The sequence below is a fragment of the Xenopus laevis genome, chromosome 1L (assembly GCF_017654675.1).
Source record: "Xenopus laevis strain J_2021 chromosome 1L, Xenopus_laevis_v10.1, whole genome shotgun sequence".
Lineage (NCBI taxonomy): Eukaryota > Metazoa > Chordata > Amphibia > Anura > Pipidae > Xenopus > Xenopus laevis.
The window spans coordinates 115,727,506-115,751,312 of record NC_054371.1 but is presented as its reverse complement, the minus strand read 5'-3'; the positions used below and the strand labels follow the sequence as shown (position 1 = coordinate 115,751,312).

At 38.4% G+C, this 23,807-nt stretch overlaps 1 protein-coding gene across 1 annotated transcript in view; it reads right to left on the bottom strand.

Annotated features, from left to right (window-relative positions):
* The window catches only part of ssbp4.L (single stranded DNA binding protein 4 L homeolog), a 229,323-nt gene that overhangs the window by 178,838 nt on the left and 26,678 nt on the right, over positions 1–23,807 (bottom strand). Inside the window, exon 2 of the mRNA XM_041562361.1 lies at positions 5,041–5,113. Within this exon, the coding sequence (XP_041418295.1) occupies positions 5,041–5,113 (73 nt within the window). The remainder of the gene's footprint in view (positions 1–5,040; positions 5,114–23,807) is intronic.

Below are 23,807 nucleotides of genomic sequence, written 5' to 3'. Positions count from 1 at the left end.
AACGTCTGCCTAGAAGCAGCAGGAAGGGATTAAGACCAAATGGAAAAACATGCATCTGGATTAACAGTTTCATTGACCTGCTGCCTAAAACTTGTCTAACTTCTTTAGCAAATGAACACCTTGGCAAATAGACTGTAGTGCTGTAATGGACTATAATGATCTGTAAGGCACAGGATAGCAATCATTACCCAGCGTTCAAACCAATCCCTCATTAGTAACAATTACTTCCCTGCTCTAATGAATTCACCCAAGAAATCATTACTCTCCACAAGCAAACATAATATCTCCAATATCTCCAAATGATGGCATACAGTTTATTCTATTTGACATTCTACCGGCACATTACTGTGCAAGAATTTAGGGCCTTATGTTAGAGTATAAAACAGTTTTAAAGCTGAGCACAACTTTTAATACATAACAAAACTATTTTGTTATTATAAAGGTGGAATGAGGATGGGACCACATAATTCAAGCACAAAAAATCCACTGTATACATTATTATAGATAATATTTTGTGAAATATAACTTTGTGGTGTCAAATAAACAAATTAGCACTTTAGCAAAGCAGGTTGCAGGTAAAGGACTTTGAATGGAATGTACTGTAATGTGGGTATGTCCAGACTAGAAATGACTCTAAATGTCACTGCCTTTGATAGCTGTGGTTAGCAGTAGATTGCACTTGTGCACCCTAGGGCTGCAATTGTAGATTACCCTATGCACATCTCTTGAAGGGATCGGCACCCTCTCAACCAAACTGGAATTAAGGAGGAATAACTGGCACACAAGGGTGGTGCCCGCAGGGTAAACCCTTGCAAGTTTATTGGCACTACGCCATACCTCCCAACTGTCCCATTTTTTGCGGGACAGTCCCGATTTTAACAGCTCACCCGCAGCCCAGAAAGGGCAATTCACCTTCATTAGCAAAACTGTAATAACACATAAAAACCACAGAAATGTGTTCAGACTATTATAACCTGCCAAGTTTTGTAAAATGAACATGGTAATTATGGGGTGTGGCCCCAAAATGTCCATGGTCAAAAGTGTTTGCTGCACTACGAAAATCCCCAGTAGAGCAGTAGATTGGCAGGGATTGATGTAAATGACGATCATGCTCTGAAAAGTGCTGTGTAACATGTTGGTGCTATATAAATATGGGATACTAAAAATAATAGTTATAAAATAATAGACTACGGGATCTTTTAAGAATGTTTGTTAAAGGGTTGGTTCTCCTTTAATTTAACTTTTAGTATGTTATGGCTAATTCTAAGCAACTTTTAAATTGGCCTTCATTTTTTTCTTTTTTATATTTTTTAGGGATATACCGAATCCACTATTTTGGATTTGGCCGAGCCCTAGAATCCTTCGTGAGAGTCGGCTGAATACCGAACCAAATCCGAATCCTAATTTGCATATGCAAATTAGAGTTGGGAAGGGGAAAACATTTTTTACTTCCTTGTTTTGTGATAAAAAGTCACGTGATTCCCTCCTCGTTCCTAATTTGCATATGCAAATTAGGACTCGGTTTTTGTTCAGCCAGGCTGAAAAAGGTCTAATCTTTCCAGAATCCTGAACCGAATCCTGGATTCGGTGCATCCCTAATATTTTTGGAATTATTTGCCTCCTTCTTCTGACTCTTTTCAGCTATTAAATGGGGGTCACTGACCCCATTTGAAAACAAATGCTATGTAAGACTACACATTTACTGTTATTGCTACTTTTTATTACTCATCTTTCTATTCAGTGCTATTCATATTCCAGTCTCTCATTCGTATCAATACATGGTTACTAGGGTACTTTGGACCCTAGCAACTTGATTGTTGAGACTGCAAACTAACTCAAAACACACAAATAATAAAAAATGAAAAGCAATTGCAAATGGTCTCAGAATATCACTCTACATCACAATACAAGTTCATTTAAAGATGAGCAACCGCTTTAATACAGACTAGGATTAGTTTCTAGACTTGAGGAGAAAAGGTATCTCTTTGTAGCAAAGGACTAAAAGATTATTAGCAAAGACAGATAGACACTGAAACCTTTCCTAGTAATATGAAGATTCAATGACATAGCATTATTGCATATTAACATCTTTGCCTATATTCTTGGATCATTGATAAGCAACATGAAAGCCATTAGACAGAAAAGGGCTCACGATTTTTAATCATAAAATCAAACTAATATAGAATAGCAACTACCGTATATACTCGAGTATAAGCCAAGTTTTTCAGCACCCAACATGTGCTGAAAAAGTCTACCTCAGCTTATACTCGAGTCAGCATGTAAAAAATGATCGACAAGAATGGCTGCACTACTGACCAGAGTCCCGTGCCCCTGCACCCCTGATGGGGGCCGCAACTTTACTCGTAATCGCTCCCCGAGAAGATTCAGAAGAGAGAGTAGAGGGAACCAGCCCCATACGAACATCTTCCTGGTCATGCGAAATGACGTCATAACGTGTCGCGCTTGTGCAAACAGCGTCACTGCACGCTGCTGTACTGTTCGCGCCTGTGAGAGTGGAATTGGACTAAGCGAGCAACAGTACGCACAGATCATTTTGTCAGTTTGCCTGGTCCTGGTGGCTGCTCCCTGGCTGCAAGTGCAGTCAGTAATCTACAATTTAAAAGTGGAGCCAGCCATAGCAGACAGGATTATTGTATGTTTTCTTTTATTGCAAATCTTCCACTCACTTGGTAAGTTAAATAATGAATTATATTAATAATAATCTGTCTGCTGACTAAAATAAATAATAACATGAGCCGATTCAGTCAAACAGACTTCAGACAAATGCTACAGCCTGCAGAGTTTTTTTAAAAAGGGTTTTTTGATTATCGAAACTTACCAGTAGCTACTGCATTTCTCACCCTAGGCTTATACTCGAGTCAATACATTTTCTCAGTTTTTGCAGGTAAAATTAGGTACCTCGGCTTATACTCGGGTCGGTTATACTCGAGTAAATACAGGTACTTGTATACCAAAAGGCAAAATCCCACAAGCAAAATGAATATGTATTTAAAGTAACAAAGTATCATTTAATACAAGCAAAATGGCGAATGCAAAATTGAGTGTGCATTGATGCTGTTCAGAAAGGAACTTGCTCCCATACATGATACTAACAACTTGTGCCATCACTAATGTGCCCATCCAACCTGTTCTAATAAATTACTGTATGTGTAACTGCACAAACTGTCACGAGGGAACCCTGGAACTACATCTAGCCATAACCACATGCTATAGATTTTGCACATTGCAAAAGTGAGTTGAGTTTTCAGTTTCTCACTTATTTTGCTATTTCATTTAATATAGAACGTTTTTTTTCTGGGATCACCTAACACCTTAACCAATTTAAAAGAAATTAGGAATGGGCAATGTTTTTGCTTAACTAGTGTTAATTTAGGTTGGTACTATATTATAACAAAATCCTTGGTAACCAGGTAATTAGCTTGGCATATTAAACATATCATTCATTTTCTTATACAGTTGAACCCACATTTTACAATTTCATGGGACCAGAAGAAAATGGTGTAAAATCTTAGACAATGTCATACCAAGGAAATACATTATGCATTATATATTGGTGGGACTACTCATTGTATAAACATTTTTCTTTAAACTTCTTTGCACACATAGCAAACAATCAGTAATTAGTTTTGACTTGTGTACTACTAGTAAGAATATGAAAGCAAAGATTTAAATCAGTCCCTATTTATGCTGAATTTTCTTCCCAAGGATCTGCATGTGAGGTTGGAGGTTGAGGGCAAATTTCCTCTGCTGTAAAATCAGCCTGAGGCCCACAAGTTATTATGCTTTTCAAAGCACTGCAGAAAAAGTGGTGCCACAAAAATAAGTTTAACAGTGTGCTAATGGATTTAAATAGAAAGCAATGATGGCAGAAAAGCAGCTACAGAACAGCATATTTATTTCAAGCTGAGCTTCAACTAAGCCTCCATCCTATCGGTATGCACAACAGTGTAGTGCAGGGAAGTTTAGTTTCAAAGCAGGGGCCCGCATCTTTTTTTACCAATGAGCCACATTCAAAAGTAAAAAGAGCAACACAAGCATGCAAAAAGTTCCTGGAGGGTACCAAATAGGTCTGAAATTGGCTATTTGATAGCCCCTATGTGGACTGGCAATGTTCAGGAGGCATTGTTTAACCTGGTTTTTATGCAACTAAAACTTGTCTGCAAACTAAAATTCAAAAATAGGCACCTCCTTTGAGGCCAAGTGGTTGGTGAGCAATAGTGATGTGTGGGCCAGCCTGAAACCTGAGGGTCGGGCGGGTTTGGGCTGGCTCCTGCACAAAATCTTCAGTGTCTTACCACTGCTGGCTTCCGGCTCCTAAATGTAAAAACTCGTGCCCGCCCACACCCCTTTTGTGAGGTCACTGCAGGACGGGCACAGGTCTACAAATAGAGGGGGAATGGTGGGCTGGGTTAGGGTCGGGGGCGGGTCAAGAAATTCTCGACCTGCACACCACTAGTGAGCAAAATGTTAGTGGTAAGTAAGCAACATGTTGTTCATGAGCCACTGGTTGGGGACCACTGTTTCAAAGGATTAAAAGTAATGCTCCCCAGGGCCAGAACTAGGGACAGGTAGAAGAGTCACATGTCTAGGGAGCAATGGTGTGGGGGGCGCCTGGCACATACCTAATTTGTAGCCTACCTCTAGTCCGGGCTCTTTTCACTTAACCACCCAAGTTTTTTCAAGTCTCCCACTCATCATCGGCAAGCGTGGCTTGGCCCAGCAATGATGATTCCTCAATGGTTTTTATGGAATAGCTAGGGTAGAATACCAGCTTAGTACAGGCAGGCTTCTCTCTTGCTTGAATTCCATTTATATGTGAATTGGTAGGCAGTGAAGTGGGAGAAAGTCATTTTTATCCCTACTCTTCCTTTTTTTAAAGTTGCAAATCCCACACCTTTTCAAGAACACTTAGACTCCAGGAAATTTACCAGCACTGCTTTAATTCATTATGGGCGTCATATGTATTTGCCAAAGAAAGAAGAAATAACAATAACGTATATACATGTAGTTGGTCCTTACCTCTGACAGGAATGTCTGTGCAGATTTCTGAGCTCCTACATGCAGTAAATATTCATACACATATAAAGCTAACCTGAAAAAGAAACAGAAAGATAAAATTAAAATAAAAAATATTTCATCACTGCAAAAAAAAAAAAAGATTTGTAGGTTCAAAGAATATAATATAAATCCATTTCCCATGGTGCATCCACAGCTCAAGATTCAACTCATAACATTTCAACTGTTTTCAAGTATGTCCACTGGGAAGACATTAGAGATACCAACATTAATTACATTACATGTTTAAAGTGAGAGAGCAGACGTTCAAGGAGAAGGATTTGACAGTCCAATAAATGATTCCAGGAATTCTAGTGCACAGTAGGAGAAAAGTTTCTTCCTTTGGATCATAAGTTAGATAGAATATGAATAATAAACCTAAAATACAGTTAGATATTATCTACATAAGGAAGATTCTACATTCCCTTACAGGCCTATATTTCAGGTGCTGCATTGTATGACCACTCTGGGACACAGATTTCCTTGCATCCCTTCCACATACAGATAGCATAAGGTAAGGCCAAAAATCAGTTTTATTCTTGAGACCCAATTAATACAATCACAGAGAAAAATCATCTGGAAAGCAAAACTGAGGATCACATTTTTGCACGTGTAAAAGGCTATGTATTCCTATTTACACCAAGTCACACCCCTGATCTAGTCATGCTTCCATGGCTTCCACCTGTCCTGTTTCTTCCCAGTCAGTCTGGTTTTCGTAAGGGCTGTCTGGGTCAAAACTGCCTGCCCAGTTTTCCAAATAAACAGGACTCTCCTTGAATGATGCATCCATCAGCCAATCAACGATTGCTGTCTCATAGTCCCAGGCTCTGACATCAGGAACCCTTCCCTGATGTCGCCCACTCCGCCACCTGACATCACTTGCTCACTCCCCCTTTACACCACTGCCCCACCCCCTGCTTGGAGTTATCGAAGAAGAAAGGTGGCAACCCTAGTCATGCCATGCCACTAGTCCACCCCCTCCTTTTCTAGAAGGAGCAGTCATTTTTAAGATCATTGAAACTAAACTGGAAATATGTATTATTAGGTATTAGGAGTTAAAAACATTTCTTTTCGAAAATTAGTTTTTATGAAGAGCAGTTTAAAGTACAAAAAAATCACAGGAGATGCTAATCTGTTGGGCATGCACCCAAAAAATACAATTTCTAAACTTGGACCCCTGTCCTCTTCACCTAATTATACACTAATGCGCATGGTCAATGTCCATGTTTTTCAAACTCCACCATCCCTTTCTTGTTGAAAAATAGGTGGAAAACAGAGATAAGGCCTTGCTACATTTTTTCCAAATACTAGTGCAATTAATGCAGAATTGCCTATTAGATAATATAATTATATATGGTGAATAGATCAAAAATACTGATGCAAAACAAGACTTAACTAGAATTTTGGACACCCAATTGCTTAGTGTTATCATGAGCAGAATTTTGAGAACAAAAAAGTAAAAGCTTATTCTTCTGTAGGCAGTTTGGTGCATTATAGTAAAGTAGGTGGGAAGCCTCTTCAGTATTCCTCTGGAACAGAAGGGGTTTATGAAAAAAGCAATACATCAGCAAAGTGTTTTCATCTCAATTAACCCAGTTTTGCAAGCATTAAGGGCTAATACTAGAAGGAAGAGCAGTTCATTTCTGTAATAGTCTCACTGGGAGACTGTCCATTAGATGCAGCTTACAGTACAGCGGAAATATATTACAATACAACCACTCACATCTCTTTTCCTTGTAGGATTCCTTTCATTGCAGGATCAAGATTGCAGATTCACTACCTGTAAACATTCACCAAATACACTTGGCTACAGCAAACAAGACCTACATAATCAAGCCTATGCTATTATTAATCATGCATAAGAACAAACATAATTTTGATATAATCCTAGAATTTGCACATTTATTCCAAAAATATCTTGTTTACATGGAGCCTACAATATTGCTAATGGCACTTCACCAACTAGATCGTACCATGGATTCATTCATTAAACATTATTGTTAATTAATGCATTTTGCTCTAGTTTTCATGTTCATTCATTACAACAAGATGTGTCTTATTACATCTCCCTTACTGAATGCCTGGCACACATAATTTTAGTGGAATTCCCACTGTGAGCTGCTTTTTAGCACAGGATGCTGGGATAGCTGGGGAGTCATAGGTACCGAGTGCTGTATTACTATTACAAATGCCAGACCTGCTCAAATATGACACTCAGGATTACAGGTGGTTTTCACCTTTACAGGGAGCACCTGTGGCAGTTGATTAATAAATCAGTGCCAGTGTGTATAGTACAGGCCTGATTGCAAATAATTAACACAAAATAACACTGTTATGCTATAATAGGAACATTTTCCATTGGGATTGGAAGCAAAGCCCTTGCTTCATTGCTTACCATTTACAAATTTAATAAGAGGCAATATTCTCTAAAGATGTAAGGGGAACATAAGAACGATGCAGTCAATGATTTAGTAAAATGAATGCTATATGCTAAAATACATACAATTCAGTAACAATAAAACCTATGTTGTGAGCTTTGAAAAAACATTCCTTCTACTGAATGACAATGTTTCTTCAAAGCATTCAGGTATTCCAAGCTTTCAGATCAAAACTGGCACTACAAACCCTGGAGAAAACTCATTAATGCCACCAAAAAATGGCTTTCATGTTATCTGTAGGTTTGCCACCTTTTGCATAATGCCAGCTGGGGCAAGGGCAGGCCATGAGGGGACGTACCCATGATGTAAGGGATGGGGTAATACACAAATGGGGCAGAACCACTACATCTCTGGCCTACTGAAGGGAATTTTGTTAGTTGAGCACTGTCTGTTGTTTAGTGGGGGAATTCAAAGAGGGGATTTGGTCATGCCAGGGGCATGGCTAGGCCAGTAAAATATCGATCAGTTGGCAACCCTATACCCCAGCCACCAAGATTCGGGTTGTCAATGTTTCTTCCAGCTGATTGGAGATTTTAAAGGGGTGGTTCACCTTTAAGTTAACTTTCAATATGTTATAGAATGGCTAATTCTAAGCAACTTTTTTAACTGGCCTTCATTTTTTCTTCCAGTTTTTGATTTATTTGCCTTCTTCTTCTCTCTTTCCAGCTTTCAAATGGGGGTCACCCACCCCATCTAAAAAACAAATGATGTGTAAAGCTACAAATGTATTATTATTGCTACTTTGTATTACTCATCTTTCTAATCAGACCCTCTCCTATTCATATTCCAGTCTCTTGCTCCAATCAATGCATGACCGAAAGGTACAAGCTGGGCATTATGGAATCAGTGTTCCCTATTGCTTGATGGCCAATGCACTAAATAACTGGTAAATTGTGCACAATATTAACATATTAAAACTACCAGTAGAATATCAAGTTGTTGGGTTCTACAGCAAAATCAGAACCCCAAAATCCCAAAATAGATAGGCTGTGCAAAATAAAAAATGTTTTCAATATAGTTAGTTGGGCAAAAATGTAATGTATAAAGGCTGCAGTGACTGAATGTGTAACATAATAGCCAGAACTTCCTGATTTTCAGCTCTCTTGGTTTTCACTGATTGGTTACCAGGCAGTAACCAATCAATGACTTGAAGGGGGCACATGGGCCATAAATGTTGCTTTTGAAACTGAACTGAAACCTGAGTATCAATTGCAAACTCACTGAACAGTTATGTTCCATGTGGCTCCCCTTCAAGTCGCGACTAACTCAGTTAGAGAGCTGCAAAGCAGGAAGTAGTGTTCTGTTCTGTTAGACATTCAGTCACTTCAGCCTTTATACATTACATTTTTGGCTAATTAACTATATTGAAAACATTTGTTATTTTGTTTTGCCTGTTTATTTACCAAGTTTTTATTTTTACACTGAAATGTTCCTTTAAAGGAGACATTTTATATAACATCCATATTCAAATATATTACTCATTCTTCCTCAAAACATGTAACATGAGATCTTTACAGGTCAGAAGCTAGGCTGAAATAAAGAGTAGGAGTGTCTCTTCAATCACCCACAGGAAGTGGTCACAGCACTGACTGACAGGTTTAACTCTGCAGGGAAACACCTCCCCTCCAACCCTATGTCCTCTGTGTTCCCAGCCTGCACATAGCTGTCTTATGCTGTTGCCTGATCATTCACTTATAACAATATACCTTAAATGCTCAACATAAAGCAGTAGATGTGAAGGTTAATACAAACTGTAATAGTAATGTAATAGTATTATTTTCTTTTACAACTCCTGTGCTCCACAGCAAATAGGCATCAGTCACAAATGTACATGGTGAGCTGGACATAATCTATAGTCCATGATACATTATTACTCACTATTCAACTCCCTGCCCATACAGTGTAAATTAGTATTTACTGTGATATTCCCTAACAGCAGCTGTAGGTTTTTTTTTCTGCATATTGATATATGATCAGGTGCAGGGAGTTGCAAGGGAATAAATGCAGCTGTTCTGGGACAATTTATGACCAGGTGCTGGAAGTTGCAAGGGAAAAATGCAGCTGGTGTTGAACAGTTTATAATCGGGTTCAGGGAATTGCAATGGGAAAATGCAGCTGTTCTGGAACATTTTATGGTCAGGTGCAGGGAGTTGCAAGGGAATAAATGCAGCTGATGATCTGGATTGTATAACATATAATAACAGATGCAGGGAGTTACAAAGGAAAACTGAAAAGATGTTGATTGTTTTTTGTATACAACCTAATACTGAGTAGAAAATGACTATGGTATTTAGACTAACTGCTGATACACTTTGCCCCAGAAAAGATTAAAATACTTTAAGTAGCAGATTATGTTTTATTTATACAGCAGTTTGCTTTTCTTTCCCCCCCCCCAATTATTGCAGGGCAAGGGAAAGGAACAAGCAATGAAGGGGGGGGACTAACAGGGCAGAGAGGGGGTTAAATTAACAGGGCAGAGGGGGGTTAAATGAACAGGGCAGAGAGGGAGAGAAACAAATACTGCTAGGAGGGGTTAAATGAACAGGACAATTAGGGGTTAAATGAATAGGGCAGAGAGGGAGAAAAAGAAACACTGCAGGGAGGGGGTTAAATGAACAGGGCAGAGAGGGAGAGAAATGAACAGTGCAGGGAGGGGAGGGGGAAAGGAACAGGACAGAGAGGGACAAAAAGGAGCAGTTCAGGGAAGGGAAAACAAGCAGTAAGGTTTAACAGATGTCTGCAGGGAAGGACTGAGTGTGACATCAAAAACACGTCCACTCCTCCCTCACTGGCTGCTGCTCTGTAACTTAGGTCGAAAGAGGCTTTGGCTGTAGAGTCAGATACTGGAAAGTCCTGAACAGGAAGTTACAAAGGGGAGGGCTGAGCACAGTTTTCAAGCTAATACAGATGTTTTTGATCAAAAAGGTATTAAAATAAAAACTATTTCTTCTATATCACATTATTTTATATTGTTTGATGCATTGTGAAAATGTATGCTATATGTCCCCTTTAAAGATCTATGCTTCTGGTAAGGTGAATTATGTGGAAGCAATGCAGAAGCTTGGGCTAACAGATACTTGGGGCAGCTGAGCAAATGAATGCATAAAAAAGACAAAAACCTCCACACTTCATTATTTCACTTGTCAATATAGACACTCTCACAAATGTACCAAGCAATTTAATAGTAATGCATTGTTTTATCTAATTGGATATATATACATGAACATTGATACAAAAATCCCAATTAATAAATTTGACTAGATGCCAAAAAGCAATGATTCTTTGCCTATCTGTCAGCACATTTTAACATTTTACTGACACGGTGCACCTATAATAATGTTAGACAGAAATACACTAGGACGGACTAGAGAGCCTTAGCTAGAGTAACTTCGTACAGTCACACCGGCATGTCCCTACGGGAAGTCATTTATCTTTTTAAGAGTTTTTACAGGTTTTTGACACCTGGCCAATTAACTCCAACTTTGGCATTAAACAGAGGTTAATGAAGTGTGTGAAAAGCTCACATTTGACTAATTAACGGTTTTATGCAAATGTAGCAACTTTCCTGCTACCGTGGAAAAAAAACAGATGCAGCTTCTCAATATCAATTGCAAAGAGCAAGTAATGTTATATCAGAATTAATTGCTTCTGTGACATAACAGGAAAGGTGTACCCACAAGAGTTAATATTTTAGTTACCATAAAGAAAACAGATTATTCTCTATGAATAGTGATGGGCAAAATTTTTTGGCCAGGCATGGATTCGCAGCAAATTTCCGCGTTTCACCGGCTGTGAATGTTCTGCCGCAATTGCTGCAAAAATTCACAGACAAAAAATTTGTCGTGCAATTGCTGCAAAAATTCACAGACAAAAAATTGTCGTGCATTAAAATTGGCGCACACATAAAAATCGGCGCTCGTCAAAATTATTCGGATGCCCATTGACTTTAATGCATTTGGACAAATTAGTTGCGCGTATAAAAATTGGCACTCGCGTCAAAATTGAATGCGTCAAAATTGAATGCGTCAAAATAATTTTGGCGCTTATTGAATTCAATGCATTTTGCAAATTTTTCACTGTCTCGCGAATTTTTCGCCAAGCATAATGGGACAATTTTGCCCATCACTATCTATAAATAACGTCACCATACCTTCTAACATTTTGGAAATAAAAAGAGGGACAAAAAAGTAATTTTTTGGTTTTTTGACCTCGCCCATTTTTGTGGCAACACCCCCTAATTACCATGTTCATTTTACAAAATTTGGCAGGTTATGAAAGTTTGAACATATTTCTGTGTTTTTTTTCAGTTATTACAGTTTTGCTAATGAAGGCGAATTGCCCTTTAAGCTGTGAGTCTAACTTTACCCAAGGGACCTGTTATCTTATATTGTTACAATTACCTATTTGCTTATCTCAAAATTGTTACAAAAGTATCTTATCTGCTGCTGTGACTGTTCTGGACTCTGCCAAAAGCCAATTAAGTTAGAAACTTTGTTCCTTTTTCTGGCTGTTCAGTGCAAAATGAAAAAATGGCCTCTCCTTTTTTAAAATCATCAGAAGAGTATATCCTTTGTTATTTAGTGTTAAAGGAGAAGGAAAGGCTTCATACACTTGGGGGTGCCAAATGTTAGGCACCCCCAAGAGATTATATTGACTTACCTGAAACCCCAGGCCGGTGCTCCTTTCAGCAGAAAACTGCACCGGCTCGGGGTTATACCAGTGAGCACCACGAATCAATCCTCTTCCTCTTTCCTTTGCGCAGCTGCGCATGTGCAGTAGAACAAAAAGCCGAACTTTAACTAAAAAATCGGCTATTTCATTCAACTGTGCATGCGTTTGTCCTGGGAAATTTGAAGAAAGAAGAAGCAGGGAGAGGATCGCTCAGTGGTGCTCACTGGTATAACCACGGGCAGTGCTGTTTTCTGCTGATAGGAGCACCGGCCCGGGCTTTCAGGTAAGTAAATATATTCATTTGGGGGTGCCTAACATTTGGCACCCCCAAGTGTACAAAGCCTTTCCTTCTCCTTTAATGTCTACTCAGGCTCTAATACTCTTCACACTATCTGGCAATTTATACATCCTGATGTTCCTAGTAAAAGAAACACAAAGTATCATATCCCCAAATGGCCTGTACGCCCTCCTTTTTTCAACATAAGTTCAGTGTTGAAATAGGGGTTTAGCCAGGGCCGGAACTAGGGGTAGGCAGAAGAGGCACGTGCCTAGGGCGCAAAGGTGGAGGGGCGCCAGGCACTTACCTCTTCCGACGCCTACCCCTAGTTCCAGAAGCTTGCGAGTGTGCGTCCTCTGCGCATGCGCATTCGTACGTCCTCTGGGCATGTTCGCGTGTCATCGGTGCAGTAGCATCATTGGCGCATGCACATTCGCGCGTCATCGGCGCATGCGCATTCGCGCATCATCGGCGCTCTTCAATACAGCAGGGGGGCGACGTAGTCGGCCAGGTTGCCTGGGGCGCCTGGCCGACTTGGCCCGGCACTGGGTTTGGCCCATGTGTCCCCCCTCAAGTCACTGTGGAAACCAAGAGAGCTGAAAAGCAGGAAGTAGTGTTCTGGCTATTATGTTAGACATGCAGTCACTTCAGGCTTTATACATTACATTTTTGGCTAACTAACTATATTAGAAACATTTATTATTTTGCACAGTCTATCCATTTACCCAGTTTTTATTTTTATACTGAAAAATTCCTTTGAAAATCAGCGCCGGAGTGGGTCAAAGGGGGGCAGCATCGCTAGTACAATGAGCACAATAGCGAAATACTCCTTATACGCAGGCTTTTCATTGGATGATCTGATTTGTATTGATTGTGCTTATAAAATCCTAGAATGTGACTGTACTTTCAAATTCATATTTTGCACTGTATAGGGCAAGAAATAACAAAAACTGCAGCGATTTTATAATTAAAAAAAGTAACACCCGTTGATGAAGTATCCAATGAAGAGCTGAGGGTCTGTGGAGCAATTACCTATATTTGTCCTTTTGGAATATTAGGTAGATCTATGATTGTTTTGTGCACCAAATAAATCATATTCAAAATGGGTAAATATATATTTCTACTACAAAATTACAAATCCTAAATTTAGCAGTTTTTATAATAAATTATGAAAATGCCCCAAAAAGTAATTTAAAGACCAGTCACCATATAGTATATCTTTGGTAATTAGACATTATAACAAATTCAAACCTGGTAAATATACATTTTTACCAGATCAACAGTACTGCAACGTCTAACCAAAACTCCATCTACTACACTACTTTCCAATTTTCTATTCATAAAAAATCTGCATAAATAATAACACTTGTCAGCCAAATCTGCTTCTAATAAATAATACTAATGAAAATTTTCTCTAAAAAAGCATCTTGAATATAATAGAACATTTGAATATAATAGAGCTTTGACTCATCGTGTAAAAACAAAATATATTTTTAGAAATTCAGTTAGCATATATGCAGATCTTAAAGTTTCTATGTATTTGTACATGGTATTATATCAGTGGCATAACAAGAGCATGCTAACTATAGAGGAAGCTGACCCTGCAATCCAGGCCCTCCTGTCCCCACTGAGTCCACAGGATCTGCTTCCTCTATCTTTACACCAATTTAATATATACATATGTGATGATTAAAGACAATATTGGTCACATTATATAAATTAATGAAAACACCTACTGACAACAAATGCTGTCACACTACAAATTGCATCAATTGTGAAAAAAAATTGTTGCATTAAGTTGTTCAGAGAATTACAGTCACGTGACTTTAAGGGGGGTATTTACTAAAACTCAATTTTTTCTCACTCCCAAACCGGAATCTCAAAAGTCGGTATGAAAAAACAGTGCAACAAAATGATGTGTCAATTACATTGCGGGGTAAATATGTAATTTCTGGCCCTGGTAAGTGTTATACCGGCCATGCCTGTGGCAACCCTACACATCATTAAGCACCATTTATAAGGCTATAATTTAAAGATTATTCACGGCTTGTGTGTTGTAAACCGATAATACACAACAGCAATGACAAAACTGTAAGATATATTTTCTTGATGTAACTTGTGTTTAAATTGTTTATGGTTTAAAAAATAATGTATCACCTGTTGTAAACAATAGAGGATACATTATTGCCTAGAAGTTGTAATGATGTCAGCAGATATAATCAATGCTAAATGGTGTCGCATGTGTCACACTGAAATTCAGAATGAATTCAGATATCCATGTCATGTAAAAAATGACTTTTATATGGACTTTGAACACATCAGATCATAATAAGGAGACATCGCACAGTAAATGTATTCCTGCAGTTAAACATTCCTACCAATGTTTGCTCTTTATTTCCTAACAAATAGTCCTTAAAACAATTACAAAATAAACAGGCAGTTCTTGGTTTTCCTGCTAGAAGTTCCATTTGAGAAGGTCAATAAGACTAGTTGAAGTGACCTCCTTTATCCTTTCATTAGAAATAAAGAGTCCAGAGTAATCTTTATCTGGCAGGGATTGTGTAGGAAGGCCTGTGTTGTTAGATAAATTGGCCCGGTTTTTTCTCACTTAGCTGCTTTCCTTGATATTTGACCCTGATGTCAGGTAAGATTCCCCTTTGGTAAGAACACTTCACAAATACAATTTAACCCCTGCCACTGGCAATATTTGTTTATAATTCCATGCAGTGGTCACAGCAATCCATATTGTTCCTTCTCTTAACCCAGAGAACACATCTTTCATGTGATTTATACGGTTTACTCCTGCTGTTGACTTTGGCTGGTTACACATACAGTTGAATTGCTACTCATAAAAAGAAAACATCCAGTCTGGCTTGCTTTGCCTTAATCCCATTACTGGCTGATCTTGATGGTCATAAAATGTCTTCTTTAAGTATATGACTATTATGCCTGACCTGATCTGGGTAAAAAAAATATTCAACCCACAAGACTGGGTATTTATTTTGTTTAGCAAATAGAGCCAAACAAAGAAAAGCCCTGGAGCTATAAACGCAGGGGCTGCATGACAAGGGATCCAAATGAACAGCAGCCAAATTACACTGGTTTATATTTAAAGACTGGCAAAATGATGAAGCTGTGAGTGGGTGAGAAATAATTAGTTAAGGCAGGGAAATGCCAGGCTGGGGGCGGAGAAAGAGAGGGATGTGATGTCAGGGGAAGAAGCAGTTCACTTCCTTATCTTCTGGTGTCTCATTACGGTATTTAACAATGGGGCTCAATGTTATAGCTGAAGGCAAAAGTTAATTGAGTGGTCCCCTTGTCAAAGGTTTTACTTTAGTTCCGCCTATAATTCCGATTTTAAGAATTCAGCCACGCTAGGCCCAGGCCATTTTGGCTTTTCCACATATCGGGGCCTGGGTAAGCAACTGTGCCATAGATACTGTGGAATGCTTATTATTATTAGCCTTATAAAAGGTAATGGTATAAATATAACTTTATAAAAATAACTATGGCCAACTAATGCCACTACGAGTTACATTTTTATATGAGAAAATGCAGTGGTCTTTCCTTCTGGTGTCTGATAATTGGTCATTGATGTAATGGAAATTTTACTGGAATGTTACAGATAACATTAGACCTCTTTACTCTTTCAGGTTTGGGTAAGCGTTGGCTTGGTGTAGGAAAGGTGCGTAATGGAGCCACACAGTTAAGTTTAGGTTGCTCCAAGGTTCATTTATAGAAATAACACGCAGGATTGCCATCTTGGTTTTGTTTATTAAACAGGCCATTGGAGAAGGATAAGCAATTTAATATGATATGACTTAGAATCTTGTATAATTAGAATGTGTAGTTCTCAAAGCCAACTTTTCTGCGTGAGTGTATAAACATGTATTTTCCAGGCATTTATTAGAGCTATATAAATTGGTCATACAGTAATAATAATACTAATGATTATTCTTTTTGCCAAGATTTATTACTTTATGGCAAGATTTAAACAACTCCAAATGTAATATTTCCGGGCTTGCATTTGGGGAAAAAAAACCATTTGAATGATTGTCAATTATTAAACAAAACAAAAAAGTGCAATAAAAAAAAACTAAAATAACTCTGTTATTGCCAAGAGTTTTCACTTTATTCCAGCTACAATATGCACACAGTTAGGAAGGAAACATGCTGGCGTGGAACAATTTTTGTAAGCGACACTCCAGGAAATGAGCTTCAGAACTGGCCAGCTATTCTACAACAGTGAAATCCCTGCTTCTGTTTCTGGCATGTGTGTCATTCTCGCTATACAAGGAAACGGTGGATAATAAGCAAAAGACTGTGCTCCAATTTGCAAGGCTATAAAGGACTGGATCCCTTTATTACAGTGGGTTCCAACTTCACTCCTCAAGGAATCCTAGCACTTCTGCCTGTATGGCTATTCCTGCTCAAGCACATGGTCAGTTATTGTTACCAAAATAAGTATTGAATAACTTTTGTTTGAATAAGGGCAATGCTGAATACCTCCTATTGTGAAATAATTACAAGTAGAAATCAAGTTTACAGAGTTAAATTTGTGGCTAAAGTCTTGGTGTAGGAAGGAAGGGTTTGGATTCCTAGAGCACTGGGCTGATTTTTCCTTGGGGTACAATCTATATAGTTGAGATGGATGGCACCTCAATGGAAGGGGTTCTGCTGTGCTAGGTGAAAGAATGGCTAAGAGGCTGGAAGAGTATTTAAACTAGGCAAGGGGAGTGAGCCAGAGTATTATGGGGAAGTTAGGGTAGACTCGGCAGTGGGATAAGTAAGGGGCATAGCTAGGATATATTTGGTATCACTGAGATACTGGTGGGATGAATCCTGTGACTGGGCTGTCAATTTAAATGGCTACACATTTGTTAGGAGGGACAGAGGAATTAAAAAGGGTGGAGGAGTTTGTCTTTATGTAAAACCTGAATTAAAGCCATGCTCTAAAGAAATAACCATAGGCAGAGGGTGTGGAATGCCTTTGGGTTGAGATTTCGACTGGGCAAAAAGCTATAAAGAAAATTATCATTGTTGTATGCAACAAACCACCTCGAATAATGTGACGAGAATGAAGCCCAACTACTATTACAAATGGAGGCTGCTTCACAACTAGGTCAGGTTATTATTATGGGTTCAATTATCCAGACATTGACTGGGGAAATGGGGTTGCCAAGTCGGGAAAAGCTAATGGGTTTGCTAATACACTTAATGCTTTTTATTCCAGCTAGTTCAAGAACCTACTAGGAATGACTCTCTTTTGGACCTGGTAATAATTAATAATACTAAACTCATCTCTAGCATTTGCGTAGGTGAATAGTGATCATTACATAGTCATTACATAGTCTCCTTTGAGATTATATTGCAGAAACATCTCAAGGGAGAAACTAAGACACTAAACTTTAGACGTGCAAACTTGATGGTCTTTTTTCAACCCAACTTAAAGGAACAGTCAGGCACACTCGCGAGTGTCTATTGGATGCTCGGGCGCATGTACGAACAGGTGCTAGCGCACGTGCGCCTATTAAGTGAGAGACAGGTTGGGCAAAGAAAGGAGAGGAGACCAGATTAGGGGTAGCAGGCAGATGAAGTAAGTGCCTGGCACCCCTCCCAGCTTTGCGCCCTAGGCACGTGCCTACTCTGCCTACCCCTAGTGGGAACAGTAGCTAGTCTTTTAAGTAATGTTGTGCTTAACTGGCAAAACACATTTGTTTGCTTCAGAAATTCTACAATAGTTTATAAAAACAAGTGGCTGTGTAGCCAGGGTCAGACATTCAAAGCTGAAAAGGGAGAAAGGTACAGGACACAGCAGTTAACAGATAAGCTCTGTAGTATATAATGGGATGCTTCAGATCTTATCTGTTATCCACTGTTATCCTGTGCTTAAATGGCTGCCCACATGGCTATACAACAGATAATTTATATAGACACTAATAGTGTTTCTGAAGCAAACACACCCAAGGCAACAGTACATAATAATGTCATTCCTTCCATTAACTATGTAACTATGGGGCAAATTCACTAAGATTCGTAGTTGCGCCAGGCGTAACTTCGCCGCACTTCGCCAGGCGTAGTTTCGCCAGCGCTTCGCAAATTCACTAAAATCCGAAGTTGCGCTCAGGGGTAGCGTAAGGTTGCGAAGTTGCGCTAGCGTTGATTTGCTAAGTGAAGCGAAGTTACGCTAGCGAAGGCTAATTTGCATATGGCGCGAAATTCAAATTTCAATGGAGGAATACGTATCAGCACTACAAATGCCTAGAAAGCCTTCAAAACATCAAATAAAAATTTTATTTTGCCCTACACATGTGCGCACTGTATAGGTAAGTTGCCATGAGTCAGGAAATATAGGGGGGAAGGAGGGGAGCCCCAAAAATTTTTTCGATCTTTTTCAGCCTATCACCCATAATGTAGAAAACACGCCAGCGTTTTTTGGGACTTAGAAAAAATTTTGACTTTTTTTGAAGCAATCCCTATCTACTCTATTGCGCTTCGCCTGGTCTGAGGTGGCGAAGGAAGTCTAGCGTAAAACGTAGCGTTCAGTACACTGCGCGTGTTAGTGAATTTGCGTAGTTACGTCCGTAGTGAAACTTCGCCAGGCGTAAGGGTGCGAAGTAACACTAGCGAATCTACGCCAGCGTTCGTTAGTGAATTTGCGCAGTAACGAAAATGACAAACGCTAGCGAAGTAACGCTAGCGTTCGGCGCTTCAGCGCTTAGTGAATTTGCCCCTATGAGTTTACACTAGAATTGTATGTAATCTTAGACGACCCACAAATTAAGTCATATAGTACAGATTGCTTCTCAACAAGAGTTTTTAATCCACACATTCTGATGCAAATCATCCAGACATAATTGCCCAAAATTGGAGAACCAGACCAGCTAATGAACTCCACTGGCAAATCCCACAAGGAGAAAGGACCACACTTGGGCAGGAACCTTGAACCAACCACTCAAATCAGTGCAATTTTGTTAAACTATGGACTGCATACATCCCATGTGTTGGCTCGCTTAAAACAGCTATGACTAGGTAAAAATGATTTCTTTTTGGAGACTTAAAGAGGTGGTTCACCTTTTAGTATGTTATAGAATGGCCAATTCTAAGCAACTTTTCAATTGCTCTTCATTATTTCTTTTATTTTTTTTATAGTTTTTGAATTATTTGCTTTCTTCTGCTTCTGACTCTTTCCAGCTTTCAAATGGGGGGTCACTGACACCATCTAAAAAACAAATGCTCTGTAAGGCTACAAATGTATTGCTTTTGCTACATTGTATTACTCATCTTTTTATTCAGGTCTCATCTATTCATATTCCAGTCTCTTAGTTAAATAAATGCATGGCTGAAATTGCAAACTGAAGAGCTGCTGAATAAAAAGCTAAATAACTCAAAAAACACAAATAATAAAAAAATAAAACCAATTGCAAATTGTCTCAGAATATAGGCTACACTTTTTTAAATTAAAATATCATGCAAAAAACATGAAACTAACTTGCAAAACTGCACCCAAAAATACAAAAAAGTGCAAATAGTCGGAAATATCTACTGCAGAGCACTGAAAACTGAGATAAAAGTAAAATATACTTCTGGACACCATGTTGTAGGGAGTTCATTTATGGACAATATTGAGAGACTATGAAGGTGATTTCCCTATTCTGCTACCAATATTGATTGTGTATTGGATGGCATATTACCAAACAGAAGACTGACTGTGAGCAGTGCATGACTTTAGCAGGCAGACAACATTGCTTTATAATTAACATAATTAAATCTTCTTGTCAAAGCCATTGACCCAACAAAGGGCTTTAGCCCAAGTAGGTGGAAGCAAAAGACACAAGTTGCACTAGTCCCTGTAATTACAGTCTGCTCTATAGCAGGCAGAAAGACTGGCGAAGAAGACTTACACTGCACTCTGCACCAGACTCAATAGGTTCTACCCCTATCTATGTGCAGAGTGGTTTGTACATTATGATTTATGTCTGACTATGCAGAATAGTCAGTGCCATAATGTTTTTTAAGTGTACCTCTCTGCATGTTGTGCTTTATTGCAATTGCACATCTCATGGAGCCATGTACACTATAGTTGCAATCGCTTTATACAAACTGGCAAGAAAATTTGCATGCCTATTCACAGGTATCATATTTTCAACACAATTAAAAGTCTCCTTAAGACACTATACTAATATGCACAAAGTCACATACACATTTTTATGCTCATTTCAGGTATAAATCAAATAAGGCTTATTTTATAAAGCCATTTGAAAATGACTTCCACAATAAAGTAACATTTATCTTCTTCTACATTCTACAGTTTCACCTGGGTAGGCTTTTGCTGAGAACACTGGATAAAGATACATAACAGATAAGATTTACTTTGGGTATTTTAGGTTACGCAACCATTGTTAAATCATAGTATTGATTCTTTGAGCAATGTATCCTCCAGACTTGCACAGTTAGCAAAGATAGAGGAACAGAACAATAAATCCCTATTAAGAGGTCACACAAGACAAATATTAATAAGAGTAAAAACTATATTTAGGGGAAAATTTATCAAAATGTGAGTTTAAAGCTTAATAAAAACTCACCCACATTCTATTCACTCCTATGGGATTTTTAGAATTGTATTTATCAATGGGTGAACGTTAGATCTCACCATTTGATAAATATGGTTTTCAAAACCAATATGCCAAAAAATTAGACAATACTATGGCAAAATGCTTGCATAAAAGTGTTAAATAGATGTTCAACAATATTTTTGGTAAATAGATGTTCAACAATATTTTTGTTAAATATACTTTTAATCTCTAAAGAAAAAACCCCAGAGCCATGCAAATGCAAAAATGGCTAAAAATATAATGGTACTTCCGTTTGTATTTTTCTGTAAGGATTGGAAAATCAAGAGCCATATTTACACCCTATGCATTCAATTCGTGGAAGGCAAATTGCCATCTAAAGCTGTCTCCTGTGGCTCAAAGCTATATTTAATGTTGCTTGTGTTGGTGGAAATATTCTGTGCAGCCGCAGAGTTCACAAAGGAACAGTAGCTGGGAATATTTGATTGTGGACTTTACCCATTCACTGCTGGGATATACAGGCTTTTCAGAATAAAGAAGCAACTGCACATTCCATTATGTCAAAAGCATGAATGGTGGGACCCTTAGTCACAGAGGTAGGTTCGTTGGTGGATGAGAGTAGGAAAAAGGAAAGATTTTGAACTGTTATTTTTTGCCTGTTTACACAACAGGAGTGGTGAGGGTTTCCTTTTTAATAGACCCAACTGTAATTACATAACTATTGATGGATGGGTGACTCAGGAGGAAATTCAAACAAGACTAGAACATGTAAACAAAGGTCCAGGGCTAAATGGTATTCATCCCAGGGTATTTATTAAGATCATCTTTGTGATTGCCAAACCTCTTTACTTAAAATGTCCAGGAATATTTGAGGTCTGTTATGGTGCATAGAGATTGGTGAACTGCAAATGTTGTACCTTTATTAAAAAAGGGATACTGATCCCAGCCTTTAAACTATATGCCTTTTAGTTTGACATCAGTGATAGGAAAGCTTTCGAAGGAGTGATAAGGAATTAGTTACAGGAATAAACTGCAAATCAAATAATATAATTCTGTGCCATAACGTTATGTTAAATGGATTTTGCCAGACAAATTTAATGGCCTTCTATGAGAAGGTGAGCAGTAGCCTAGACACTGGGGCAGCAATGGACATGGTCTACTTAAACTTTGCAAAAGTATTTGATACAAAACCACACCGATGGTAACTGGTTAAATTAAGGAATATTAGCCTGGAACATAATATCTTTACTTGTATAGAGAACTGGCTAAAGGATAGATTACAAAGAGTGGTGATAAATGGAACATTTTAAAATTGGACCAATGTTGTTAGTGGAGTGCCGCAGGGCTCTGTTCTTGGTCCTTTGATTTTGATTGTTTATTAATGACCTTGAGGTGGACATTGTAAGTACTGACTTTGTTTCTGCTGATGGTATTAAATTGTGAAAAATATAAGCTCGGGTTTAGGATGCTGCCACTTTATTACTTAGCAATCATCGGGCACAGGATAATCAATTGGAGTAAACACAAATGAGTTCTTTCTTTGACTTATTTTGTTTGGCATTAATTGCTTTTTTTCTAACAATCTTTTGTTAAAGGCACACTGTCAAAGGAAAACATATTTTTTTCAAATTCATCAGTTAGTTGTTCCAGCAGACTTCTGCACTGAAATCTGTTTTTCAAAAGTGCAAATAGATGTTTTTATATTTAATTTTGAAATCTGACATGGGGCTAGACATATTGCCAGTTTCCCAAGTGCCCCAGTCATGTGACTTGTGCTCAGTCACTCTTTACTGCTGTACTGCAAGTTGGAGTAATATCACCCCCTCCCTTCTCCTCCAACAACCCATCAGCAGAACAATGGGAACAATATAACCCCAACTTGAATGTAGTTTTTTTTATTGTTACTAAAATAGAAGAGTCAGTATATACATGTTTATTACATTTGCAGAAAGCATGCATTTTCATAATGACATACCTTGTCTGCACTGAAAACACCTGCACTGATTTATCCATCCCTCAATCTGTCTATAGTCTTGACCTCCACCAATTTAAGCTGGCCATACATGTTCAATTAAAAGTAGAAGTAGAAGTAAAATCGCTGGGGGGTGCCAAATGTTAAGATGGCCATACATGTACACAATTTAGTTAGTATTTCTGCCGGATAATGATATCCATGGGCGACTACCACTACTAAACCTACAATTGTTGCCTGCCAATTAAATGGCCAGAAACTGTTATTTTTCCAACTTTAAACCTACAGATTAAATCTCAATATTAGTTTTAGATTGTTGCATTAAAGCGTAGGACCGATATCCGATGTACGACAAATAAAATCTGAAGGTGCCAGCTTTAAGCACATCCCAGTTATTATAATCACTTACCTAATACCCTAGGCCAGTGCTCCTGTTAGCAGAAAACTGCACCGGCCCTGTGTACTGCTGAGAGAGCACCACTAATCCAACCTTGTGTTTCACTTCTTCTTTCTTCAATGGCCTAGGCTGGTTCATACTGAGTAGAATAAAAAAAGACAGCTTTTGCTTAAAGTGGACCTGTCACACATAAAAAGCTGTATAATAAAAGTCCTTTTTAAATTAAACATAAAATTAATTTTATGTTCATAGCTGTTGTAAACTCATTAAAAAATATCAGCTGTGAATCAAATATTGTCTGCCTCTCATCTATGCCTTAAGGTGGCCATAGACACACAGATCCTATCGTACGATTCGTACGATTTTCGGATCGTGTGTGGCGTGTGCCGACATCTTTCATCTG